The 13682-nt window shown below is 27.3% G+C and overlaps 1 protein-coding gene across 1 annotated transcript, besides 4 other annotated features; it reads left to right on the top strand.

The window, feature by feature from the left end:
* Positions 1-3126: 3126 nt before the first annotated feature.
* On the top strand, positions 3127-4515 carry TVAGG3_0398870 (uncharacterized protein; the record flags this gene model as incomplete). Its single annotated transcript, XM_001296859.1, has 1 exon — positions 3127-4515. The coding sequence occupies one exon, from the start codon at positions 3127-3129 to the stop codon at positions 4513-4515; it is 1389 nt and encodes a 462-aa protein (XP_001296860.1).
* A 615-nt stretch (positions 4516-5130) lies between these two features.
* Positions 5131-5171: a mobile genetic element.
* A 326-nt stretch (positions 5172-5497) lies between these two features.
* Positions 5498-6337: a mobile genetic element.
* Positions 6338-10579: 4242 nt separating this feature from the next.
* Positions 10580-10608: a mobile genetic element.
* Positions 10609-12887: 2279 nt separating this feature from the next.
* Positions 12888-13682: part of a mobile genetic element that runs on past the window's edge.

The following is a 13682-nucleotide window of genomic DNA, read 5'->3' as shown; positions in this document are numbered from 1 at the left end:
ATTGGAAATATTAATAAGAAATGGATTACACATCAATTTAATTTGTCAGGTGTTTGTTTGATTCCAGATTCTATTGTAGAAGAAAAAAACTATTCAGTTACAGTTTGGGCAACTTATATAGATAGTGGAGTAAGTACAGAGTCAATAACAAAAGAATTCGAATTTTATCGAAATTATCCAGTTCTAAGAATATCAGATTCAATCAAAGAAACATATTATCACAATGTTGACAAATTCATTTCAGTTTCAGGATTTGTTTCAGATTATGATTGTGATGATGAAATTGAAATCAAAGGATATATTGAAGGATATTCAAATAGTCAAACATCACAAAATATTTATATTCCAGATTTAAATAATCATTTATTCGAAATTAATATCCCTATTCCTGACAACCTTACAACTGTTGAACATAATCTTCTTATTACATGTTGTGACAATGTTAATAAATGTGATTCATTTAACAAAACGTTTTCTTACGAACTAAATAAACCAGAAATTAGTATTGTTAAATCACCAACATTCCCTGTTTATATTAACAAAGATAAAAATCTTGAATTTGTTCTTTCTGTTTCAGACAAAGATGGAAACAGTAACATCAGAATTTTTCACATTCTCAACGACACTGCAGGAAACAATGTCAACATAAGCTTTTCTAATGATCTTCCAGTTGATGTTGAATATTCAATTCCTATTCCAGATGATATCGATGTTGGTGTTTGTCAACTATGTATCTATGCAGTAGATGAGCATAATCTCTATTCAAAGAATATTTATCTCGATGTAGTATTTTCAAAATTCACATATGATGAAATTAATGAAGATCAAAATCATAAAAAACGCAAAAAGAAACCAATTAAATATTCACCATTCTTTTTTGTTCTCGCACAGAAAGTTTCATAAACATTTCTAATTACAACAAATTAATAATGAATTAATAAATTATATGAAAAAAAATATAAATTATCTGATAATATCAATCAAAGTTCGCTTTGCAGATGAATTATCATAAAATAACAAAATCTATTTTTAACATTTGATAAGAATATTGTTTCGATTTTTGAAAATATTTTAAGTCTATTATCAAATGTTTCTTTTAACCTTGAAATATTGATATGTGTAATTCATTTCAATGAAGGCTTAGCGTACACTTTATAATGTTTATTCATCGAAAATGTTTATCCTTGGAGATCGTAATATTAATATTTTAAATTCTTTATATCAAAAAATAATGATAGAATTTAATAAAAAAGGGTCAAATTATATTTCAAATTTTTAATGGAATTTGAAAGGATATAAAATCGATTCAATTCTATTCAATTTTCATGATCCAATTCTGATTCAGTCTGATTTGGTCATTAAAATGCAAATAAATGGTTAATAATCCTTTATTTTAGAAGTTTAGTATTGTTTAAGTATCTTTCCATTTTTAACTGCAAAGAAAATTTGATAAAAAAAGTGGATCTGTTTTAGACTATTTTTAATGGGAAAATCAGCAAACAATATAATTTTAATGTTATCTGAAATCATTAGAATTTGAATGAATGTAATTTAACTTTTATTCAATTTTCTTGATCCAATTTCAAAAGTATTGCCCAAATTGCAAAAGAATTGCCCAAACCGACATGCTTATTCCCTTACTTGATTATTCTAAATTCAATATGCGGATTATTTGTGTATTTAAAAATCAATCCGTGTAAAGTAGTCAAAAATGAATGAATTTTTAATAAAGGTCAACTTCAAAATTTTTCAAATACGCAAAATATGTCCCTTAAGCAAATGTATGGGGAGGATATAAAATTGAGAGGTATAGTTTGATTTTATACTCCCAAAAAGTGACATATTTTCTCTGATCAGATTATCTAATGTTAAATAGTTATTTTAGTAGTTTAAAAAAGTTTTAAGAGATATCCACCTTAAAAGTGGGTATGTTCCTTCCTTAGATGCTGTCAATCACATGAATTCAAAACTTTTTTTGCTCAAATATCAAAAAATAAAACTTAATTATTTCAGTAGTAACACTATCATTTATGATTAACATCTTATTTACAAAAGTATAAACGATATTTAACATGTTAATTATGAACATATTTTCATAAATTAAATCTGAACCAAATATTCAATATAAAGTTAACGATTTCAATACAAATTCAGCAATAATTATCGATTTAAACAATAGTTACAATATTTACAATCAATTTCGTTCATTTTTAAAATATTTTATTTCAATTGTTTTTATTTTTTAGCAAATCAAACTGGGATAATTTTTTCGCTGGTTCACAACCTACTGATTACAAAAATAATGCCCCTATTTCTAATCAACAAGGCAATTTTAATGTTCATGAAGTTTTCTTTACGAATCATGACACAGAAATTATTCATCTCTCAGATGATGATAAATATAATAAACTTCTTGTATCTGAGTGCGTTTTTAATTGCACAAAAGGTGGTAATATTTATCAAAATAAAGGTCAAGTTGTTCAATATCGAGTCTGCAGTATCAATCCAATCAAGCACATTGATTTTGAAGATCCGCATTCTTATTCCACAGCGCCACATTCATACATTTTTGTAACCCAAAGTAGAACATACAAAAATTATTTAATTGAATCAACAATAACTAGAAGCGATGGATCTTTAGGACCAATTATTCATCAATACGGAAGAAATATTATTAAAAATGTAAATATTTCTAATTCACTAACAAGAATTAATTCGGTCTACACTATTTCAGGAAATTCTGATTTAAATGCAAATGTTTCATATTCAACATTTATTAAAAATACAGCTGTACAAAACAATTGCTTATCACATTATGCATATGGCGCTAAGATTCACCATTGCAATATTATTTCAAATGAATGTAGTCAATCCCAAAATAATGCAGTTATTTCTGCATCTGATAATGTCAATATTTTAATTATAGAATGTATTATAATATTCAACACAGGAAATTATTTATTTTATTCAGATTATGATGCTTCAATTGCAGTTTCTTCTTGTTTCATCCAATTAAACTATAATTATCAATTAAATAATTCGGAAAATGTTGAAATATCAACAATTGATTCACTAAATATTGAAAATTCACATATATCCACAGCTCTTTGTTATCCGGCTTTTCCAATGTTTAATTTGATGAATATTACAACAGATAAAGCAAAATACAAATTTGGAGAAGATTCAACTATAACAGGAAAAATTTCATTTGATCGAATTAAAGAAGAATCATTCACACTTAAAGTTTGGATTGGCAACCATGATCCATATCAAATACTAAATAAAGAAAGTGGATCTTCAACATATGAATATTCAATAGATACCCTCTATTATTTCTCCACTGGAAATTATATTATTTCATCCAGTGTTATTAATACAAATGGTATTGAATCAAATACAGTTTCAGTTGAATTTGAATATGAAGTTTCATTTTTTCTTAATTTAGAAGATCTTGAAAGAAAAGAATACAACAAAACACTTGATAAAAATATTACAGTCCGAGGAAGTGGAATTTACTCACATGGTGATATTTCTATTAACTGCAGTATTGGAGATGTAAATAGTACATTCATTGGAAATATTAATAAGAAATGGATTACACATCAATTTAATTTGTCAGGTGTTTGTTTGATTCCAGATTCTATTGTAGAAGAAAAAAACTATTCAGTTACAGTTTGGGCAACTTATATAGATAGTGGAGTAAGTACAGAGTCAATAACAAAAGAATTCGAATTTTATCGAAATTATCCAGTTCTAAGAATATCAGATTCAATCAAAGAAACATATTATCACAATGTTGACAAATTCATTTCAGTTTCAGGATTTGTTTCAGATTATGATTGTGATGATGAAATTGAAATCAAAGGATATATTGAAGGATATTCAAATAGTCAAACATCACAAAATATTTATATTCCAGATTTAAATAATCATTTATTCGAAATTAATATCCCTATTCCTGACAACCTTACAACTGTTGAACATAATCTTCTTATTACATGTTGTGACAATGTTAATAAATGTGATTCATTTAACAAAACGTTTTCTTACGAACTAAATAAACCAGAAATTAGTATTGTTAAATCACCAACATTCCCTGTTTATATTAACAAAGATAAAAATCTTGAATTTGTTCTTTCTGTTTCAGACAAAGATGGAAACAGTAACATCAGAATTTTTCACATTCTCAACGACACTGAAGGAAACAATATCAACATCAGTCTTTATGATGAGATTACAAAAGAAGTTCCATATCCAATTCCTATTCCAGATGATATCGATGTAGGTGAATGTCAACTTTCTTTTTATGCAGTAGATGAATATACACTTATTTCAAATATAGAAGACATTAATGTAACATTTTCAAAATATACATATGATGAATCTATCGAAGATCAAAACCATAAAAAACTAAATAAAAAACCAATCAAATATTCACCATTCTTTTTTGTTCCCCTTCATGAGTTTTATAAACATTTCTACTTTAATCGCAATAAATTAAAAACAGCAGCTTGAATAGTTTTGATACTTTGTTTATCAGTAAGTATACTTAATATAAGGACGCCAAAAAAAGTGCGGAAATTAAAAACCGCAGTTTGAGCACTTTCTGAGAGTCTGTTTGTCAGAAAGTATACGTTTGTAAACTTTCTGACACTAAATTTTTTTGGTCATTTCAAAGTTTTTGACAATGTCAAAAAGTATACATCGGGGCTCTCAATTTTCTTCTCAAAAGGCAGTTTTTTAAAAAAACGCTCAATTTTTCATCGACCTTATATAAAATTCCTAACATTGTGGATCCCATACTAAAATAACACACTTTTTGCAACTTTGTGAAAGAATTAATCTGTTAAATGTTGCTCATTTTTCTAGGTCCCACATTTTCTTGAGGGTCCTGGGTATTATTTAAAATAGTTGTCCATAGAAACACTTATATTTGAAACATTGCATAAGATGAATTTTTGGGGAATTTTGAATAGGTTACAAAATTTACAATCGGTTTTATATCGTTCTATTATCAAAATCAAACACACTCTTCAAAAATTGAATTAAAGACCGTCAGGACCCGTCATATTTCCTGGACCCAGAAAAATGTGCTAATATTTATTTCTCTCTCAGTAAAATATCTAAATGTGTTACATATTAAGTTCTGTCAAAATGTAAGCTATTGAATTTTTTGAGAGGGGAATAATCATCGAGGAAGTAAAAAGTGACGCTTTAGGAAATATTATTAGAAATATGATAATAAATATATTTGGAAAAAATATGTTTTTTTTCAAAAATTGAAATGTTCATAGAATATTTTGAAATATGTAGGGAATTAAATTCGGTAATATATGATAAACAGGATTTTTAAATTTCAAGGAAAAATAGCTTTTGTGAATACTTTTGAGAACTCTTCTCAAAGATCATGATTCAAATATATTAAGGAGCCAAAATATTAGAGATGAGTTCACAATCAAAATTTTCTCACTTTTCTTCCAAATTGACATCCTTACTTGTTATAGACCGAAAATAGATTTTTTCGGTTTTCTCTTCAAATAATTGAAAGAATGATACTATTATAGGTTTATTATATTATATAGCATATAATCATGCTATAGCCGAAAATTATAAGTTTTGAGAAGATTGAATATAACACAAATAAATTTGAATGTAAGTTAAATTGCTTGTTGTTTTTAATAGCTATTTAATGAGAAATCCAATATTGCAAAATTCAAATTGAATGATTGAAAGAACAGAAAAAGTCATTCTTTTCAATTTCGAATATGTTTCATTGTATTTATAATTATATGGCAAATAAGATATTTAAACTTGATTTTTGAAGGAAAATTCACAAAATTGAATGAATTCAAATAATTTTTATTCAAAAATAAACCAGTTATTTGAGTTTAATACTAATTATCTATTCAAACTACAAAGTTTGTAATTTAAAATATTTTGTGAGATCAGATTGAATTAATTCAAGGTTCTTTTCAATTAATATTCATGACCATATTACGCATTTTCGAACATTCTAAACCAAATATATAAAAATGGGAGACGAATGTTAAATTTGCTAGACATGGGGAGTTGTCTGCAAAGTTTTAGCTCTTATCTCTAACAAAAAATTAATTTTTAAAAAAATGACCGAATACGTTTCACAGCGAGAAAAAAATAAAAGGCAAGATAGAATTTTCTAGACATAAAGAAGTTGTTTACCGAGTTTTAGCTCTTATCTCTAACAAAAAATTAATTTTTTAAAAAATGACCGAATACGTTTCACAGCGAGAAAAAAATAAAAGGCAAGATAGAATTTTCTAGACATAAAGAAGTTGTTTACCGAGTTTTAGCTCTTATCTCTAACAAAAAATTAATTTTTAAAAAAATGACCGAATACGTTTCACAGCGAGAAAAAAAATAAAAGGCAAGATAGAATTTTCTAGACATAAAGAAGTTGTTTACCGAGTTTTAGCTCTTATCTCTAACAAAAAATTAATTTTTAAAAAAAAGACCGAATACGTTTCACAGCGAGAAAAAATAAAAGGCAAGATAGAATTTTCTAGACATAAAGAAGTTGTTTACCGAGTTTTAGCTCTTATCTCTAACAAAAAATTAATTTTTAAAAAAATGACCGAATACGTTTCACAGCGAGAAAAAAATAAAAGGCAAGATAGAATTTTCTAGACATAAAGAAGTTGTTTACCGAGTTTTAGCTCTTATCTCTAACAAAAAATTAATTTTTAAAAAAATGACCGAATACGTTTCACAGCGAGAAAAAATAAAAGGCAAGATAGAATTTTCTAGACATAAAGAAGTTGTTTACCGAGTTTTAGCTCTTATCTCTAACAAAAAATTAATTTTTAAAAAAATGACCGAATACGTTTCACAGCGAGAAAAAAATAAAAGGCAAGATAGAATTTTCTAGACATAAAGAAGTTGTTTACCGAGTTTTAGCTCTTATCTCTAACAAAAAATTAATTTTTAAAAAAATGACCGAATACGTTTCACAGCGAGAAAAAAATAAAAGGCAAGATAGAATTTTCTAGACATAAAGAAGTTGTTTACCGAGTTTTAGCTCTTATCTCTAACAAAAAATTAATTTTTAAAAAAAATGACCGAATACGTTTCACAGCGAGAAAAAAATAAAAGGCAAGATAGAATTTTCTAGACATAAAGAAGTTGTTTACCGAGTTTTAGCTCTTATCTCTAACAAAAAATTAATTTTTAAAAAAATGACCGAATACGTTTCACAGCGAGAAAAAAATAAAAGGCAAGATAGAATTTTCTAGACATAAAGAAGTTGTTTACCGAGTTTTAGCTCTTATCTCTAACAAAAAATTAATTTTTAAAAAAATGACCGAATACGTTTCACAGCGAGAAAAAATAAAAAGGCAAGATAGAATTTTCTAGACATAAAGAAGTTGTTTACCGAGTTTTAGCTCTTATCTCTAACAAAAAATTAATTTTTAAAAAAATGACCGAATACGTTTCACAGCGAGAAAAAATAAAAGGCAAGGTAGAATTTTCTAGACATAAAGAAGTTGTTTACCGAGTTTTAGCTCTTATCTCTAACAAAAAATTAATTTTTAAAAAAATGACCGAATACGTTTCACAGCGAGAAAAAATAAAAGGCAAGATAGAATTTTCTAGACATAAAGAAGTTGTTTACCGAGTTTTAGCTCTTATCTCTAACAAAAAATTAATTTTTAAAAAAATGACCGAATACGTTTCACAGCGAGAAAAAAATAAAAGGCAAGATAGAATTTTCTAGACATAAAGAAGTTGTTTACCGAGTTTTAGCTCTTATCTCTAACAAAAAATTAATTTTTAAAAAAATGACCGAATACGTTTCACAGCGAGAAAAAAATAAAGGCAAGATAGAATTTTCTAGACATAAAGAAGTTGTTTACCGAGTTTTAGCTCTTATCTCTAACAAAAAATTAATTTTTAAAAAAATGACCGAATACGTTTCACAGCGAGAAAAAAATAAAAGGCAAGATAGAATTTTCTAGACATAAAGAAGTTGTTTACCGAGTTTTAGCTCTTATCTCTAACAAAAAATTAATTTTTAAAAAAATGACCGAATACGTTTCACAGCGAGAAAAAAATAAAAGGCAAGATAGAATTTTCTAGACATAAAGAAGTTGTTTACGAGTTTTAGCTCTTATCTCTAACAAAAAATTAATTTTAAAAAATGGACCGAATACGTTTCACAGCGAGAAAAAAATAAAAGGCAAGATAGAATTTTCTAGACATAAAGAAGTTGTTTACCGAGTTTTAGCTCTTATCTCTAACCAAAAAATTAATTTTTAAAAAAAAGACCGAATACGTTTCACAGCGAGAAAAAATAAAAGGCAAGATAGAATTTTCTAGACATAAAGAAGTTGTTTACCGAGTTTTAGCTCTTATCTCTAACAAAAAATTAATTTTTTAAAAAAAAGACCGAATACGTTTCACAGCGAGAAAAAAATAAAGGCAAGATAGAATTTTCTAGACATAAAGAAGTTGTTTACCGAGTTTTAGCTCTTATCTCTAACAAAAAATTAATTTTAAAAAAATGACCGAATACGTTTCACAGCGAGAAAAAAAATAAAAGGCAAGATAGAATTTTCTAGACATAAAGAAGTTGTTTACCGAGTTTTAGCTCTTATCTCTAACAAAAAATTAATTTTTAAAAAAATGACGAATACGTTTCACAGCGAGAAAAAAATAAAAGGCAAGATAGAATTTTCTAGACATAAAGAAGTTGTTTACCGAGTTTTAGCTCTTATCTCTAACAAAAAATTAATTTTTAAAAAAATGACCGAATACGTTTCACAGCGAGAAAAAAATAAAAGGCAAGATAGAATTTTCTAGACATAAGAAGTTGTTTACCGAGTTTTAGCTCTTATCTCTAACAAAAAATTAATTTTAAAAAAAAGACCGAATACGTTTCACAGCGAGAAAAAAATAAAAGGCAAGATAGAATTTTCTAGACATAAAGAAGTTGTTTACCGAGTTTTAGCTCTTATCTCTAACAAAAAATTAATTTTTAAAAAAATGACCGAATACGTTTCACAGCGAGAAAAAAATAAAAGGCAAGATAGAATTTTCTAGACATAAAGAAGTTGTTTACGAGTTTTAGCTCTTATCTCTAACAAAAAATTAATTTTTAAAAAAATGACGAATACGTTTCACAGCGAGAAAAAAATAAAACTGTACACTGATTTTAATTTTCATTTCCAGTCACTTTACTTATTATTTTTTCTTTTTTTCATTTTAATTATAAATTATTTAATAATACGTTTATTTACGTTACCATTTTCTTTATTCTTTTGAATTCCATACTAGACACTTATAGAATATTTTGATTGTTAATGTACTTCATTAGAATGAATCCTTACAAAGGGTATGTCGATCGAATTTACCTAATTGGTATTTCCAATCAGATTGAAGAAGGTAAAATGACATGGGAAGAAGCTTGCACCCATGTTCCCATCGCCCCAACCCTTCAATCAAATGATTTCAAATATTTAGATGTTTCAAAATCTTTTTTACAAAATCAATTTAGCTTACAGAATATCCCATTGCCTAAAGGCAAGAAAGGTCGTAGGGTCAATCCCTCCGACCAAATCAAAGCTCTTGCTGTGATACATGACCACTGGGCCTTTCCTGTGGTCAAACAAAACAATGGAAACGTTTGAAATTACAACAAATTGATGTATCTTATAGAGAAGTACGCAGATACTTCAAAGAAAATCATTTCACCAAGACGCGATTAGAGCATGCCGGCCAGAAACAGCAGTAAGATATTGGGCGCTTTCACCAATCTTATCTGGCACGCAGATGTTCATTATTTTAGGGGTGTTCGTGGCCAGTATATTTATGGCATAATCGACAATTTTAGCCGCAAAGTCCTAGCGTTATACAAATACCAGATATGCTGGCAGCGACGACAGCGAACGTTGCGGCTTCCGCCTTCATTGAATTTGGCGCCCCTTATTGTTTCTGGACCGACAACGGTTCAGAAAATAGGGGCGCCTTTCAAGATCTACTTGATCTTTGGGGCGTCCAATGGCGGCATACAGACTCTCATTCTCCCTACCAAAATGGGAAGATTGAGAGATTCTGGCCGACATTGGAGCGCTGCCAAAGCATTCAGGCTATTCCTGCCTTTATTTGGGAGTACAATAATAACACACCGCATGAAGATCTCCCAATTAATTCATTAACTGGAACAAATTACACGCCAAATCAAATGTATCAGCTGAAACCGAAATACACAAATGCAGATACAGAAAGGTTGTGGCAAAATATGGGATACAGATACAGGCATGACCGCTGTTGACACATTCACAGCGTAATAATAAACATAATTTTTTAATTTCATTTTTAACAAGTTTTTTAATGTATGTAATGAATAATTCATTAGAATATGATAATGCACATTGTAACAGAATGAACAATCACCAAATTTTTTTTGAAATTAAAAAATAAAAGTAAAAAGTATAAAGTAATCTAACCAAAAAAGATATTTAAAAGAATTTTGGAAAAAACAGAATAAGGATAATGATATTATTTTAGATACACAATCATGTACTGAAGAATAATCCGGTAAAATGATGATATAAAATTAGATTATTTTACAAGTAGCTAAAGAATAAAACTATAATATAAAATAAATGAAGTTTTAATGAAACAATAAAGGGTAAATAAATAATAAAAATTTTTATTTTATATCAGTATTGAGAAGAAGTAACAGCTGAAACTTGGTAGACAACTTCTTTATGTCTAGAAAATTCTATCTTGCCTTTTATTTTTTTCTCGCTGTGAAACGTATTCGGTCATTTTTTTAAAAATTAATTTTTTGTTAGAGATAAGAGCTAAAACTCGGTAAAAACTTCTTTATGTCTAGAAAATTCTATCTTGCCTTTTATTTTTTTCTCGCTGTGAAACGTATTCGGTCATTTTTTTAAAAATTAATTTTTTGTTAGAGATAAGAGCTAAAACTCGGTAAACAACTTCTTTATGTCTAGAAAATTCTATCTTGCCTTTTATTTTTTTCTCGCTGTGAAACGTATTCGGTCATTTTTTTAAAAATTAATTTTTTGTTAGAGATAAGAGCTAAAACTCGGTAAACAACTTCTTTATGTCTAGAAAATTCTATCTTGCCTTTTATTTTTTTCTCGCTGTGAAACGTATTCGGTCATTTTTTAAAAATTAATTTTTTGTTAGAGATAAGAGCTAAAACTCGGTAAACAACTTCTTTATGTCTAGAAAATTCTATCTTGCCTTTTATTTTTTTCTCTGCTGTGAAACGTATTCGGTCATTTTTTTAAAAATTAATTTTTTGTTAGAGATAAGAGCTAAAACTCGGTAAACAACTTCTTTATGTCTAGAAAATTCTATCTTGCCTTTTATTTTTTTCTCGCTGTGAAACGTATTCGGTCATTTTTTTAAAAATTAATTTTTTGTTAGAGATAAGAGCTAAAACTCGGTAAACAACTTCTTTATGTCTAGAAAATTCTATCTTGCCTTTTATTTTTTTCTCGCTGTGAAACGTATTCGGTCATTTTTTTAAAAATTAATTTTTTGTTAGAGATAAGAGCTAAAACTCGGTAAACAACTTCTTTATGTCTAGAAAATTCTATCTTGCCTTTTATTTTTTTCTCGCTGTGAAACGTATTCGGTCATTTTTTTAAAAATTAATTTTTTGTTAGAGATAAGAGCTAAAACTCGGTAAACAACTTCTTTATGTCTAGAAAATTCTATCTTGCCTTTTATTTTTTTCTCGCTGTGAAACGTATTCGGTCTTTTTTTTAAAAATTAATTTTTTGTTAGAGATAAGAGCTAAAACTCGGTAAACAACTTCTTTATGTCTAGAAAATTCTATCTTGCCTTTTATTTTTTTCTCGCTGTGAAACGTATTCGGTCTTTTTTTTAAAAATTAATTTTTTGTTAGAGATAAGAGCTAAAACTCGGTAAACAACTTCTTTATGTCTAGAAAATTCTATCTTGCCTTTTATTTTTTTCTCGCTGTGAAACGTATTCGGTCATTTTTTTAAAAATTAATTTTTTGTTAGAGATAAGAGCTAAAACTCGGTAAACAACTTCTTTATGTCTAGAAAATTCTATCTTGCCTTTTATTTTTTTCTCGCTGTGAAACGTATTCGGTCATTTTTTTAAAAATTAATTTTTTGTTAGAGATAAGAGCTAAAACTCGGTAAACAACTTCTTTATGTCTAGAAAATTCTATCTTGCCTTTATTTTTTTCTCGCTGTGAAACGTATTCGGTCATTTTTTTAAAAATTAATTTTTGTTAGAGATAAGAGCTAAAACTCGGTAAACAACTTCTTTATGTCTAGAAATTCTATCTTGCCTTTTATTTTTTTCTCGCTGTGAAACGTATTCGGTCATTTTTTTAAAATTAATTTTTTGTTAGAGATAAGAGCTAAAACTCGGTAAACAACTTCTTTATGTCTAGAAAATTCTATCTTGCCTTTTATTTTTTTCTCGCTGTGAAACGTATTCGGTCATTTTTTTAAAAATTAATTTTTTGTTAGAGATAAGAGCTAAAACTCGGTAAACAACTTCTTTATGTCTAGAAAATTCTATCTTGCCTTTTATTTTTTTCTCGCTGTGAAACGTATTCGGTCTTTTTTTTAAAAATTAATTTTTTGTTAGAGATAAGAGCTAAAACTCGGTAAACAACTTCTTTATGTCTAGAAAATTCTATCTTGCCTTTTATTTTTTTCTCGCTGTGAAACGTATTCGGTCTTTTTTTTAAAAATTAATTTTTTGTTAGAGATAAGAGCTAAAACTCGGTAAACAACTTCTTTATGTCTAGAAAATTCTATCTTGCCTTTTATTTTTTTCTCGCTGTGAAACGTATTCGGTCATTTTTTTAAAAATTAATTTTTTGTTAGAGATAAGAGCTAAAACTCGGTAAACAACTTCTTTATGTCTAGAAAATTCTATCTTGCCTTTTATTTTTTTCTCGCTGTGAAACGTATTCGGTCATTTTTTTAAAAATTAATTTTTTGTTAGAGATAAGAGCTAAAACTCGGTAAACAACTTCTTTATGTCTAGAAAATTCTATCTTGCCTTTTATTTTTTTCTCGCTGTGAAACGTATTCGGTCATTTTTTTAAAAATTAATTTTTTGTTAGAGATAAGAGCTAAAACTTTGCAGACAACTCCCCATGTCTAGCAAATTTAACATTCGTCTCCCATTTTTATATATTTGGTTTAGAATGTTCGAAAATGCGTAATATGGTCATGAATATTAATTGAAAAGAACCTTGAATTAATTCAATCTGATCTCACAAAATATTTTAAATTACAAACTTTGTAGTTTGAATAGATAATTAGTATTAAACTCAAATAACTGGTTTATTTTTGAATAAAAATTATTTGAATTCATTCAATTTTGTGAATTTTCCTTCAAAAATCAAGTTTAAATATCTTATTTGCCATATAATTATAAATACAATGAAACATATTCGAAATTGAAAAGAATGACTTTTTCTGTTCTTTCAATCATTCAATTTGAATTTTGCAATATTGGATTTCTCATTAAATAGCTATTAAAAACAACAAGCAATTTAACTTACATTCAAATTTATTTGTGTTATATTCAATCTTCTCAAAACTTATAATTTTCGGCTATAGCATGATTATATGCTATATAATATAATAAACCTATAATAGTATCATTCTTTCAAT

Source organism: Trichomonas vaginalis, chromosome V (assembly GCF_026262505.1).
Source record: "Trichomonas vaginalis G3 chromosome V, whole genome shotgun sequence".
Taxonomy (NCBI): domain Eukaryota; phylum Parabasalia; order Trichomonadida; family Trichomonadidae; genus Trichomonas; species Trichomonas vaginalis.
The sequence above is the reverse complement of the archived record's forward strand: the minus strand, read 5'-3'. Positions and strand labels throughout refer to the sequence as shown.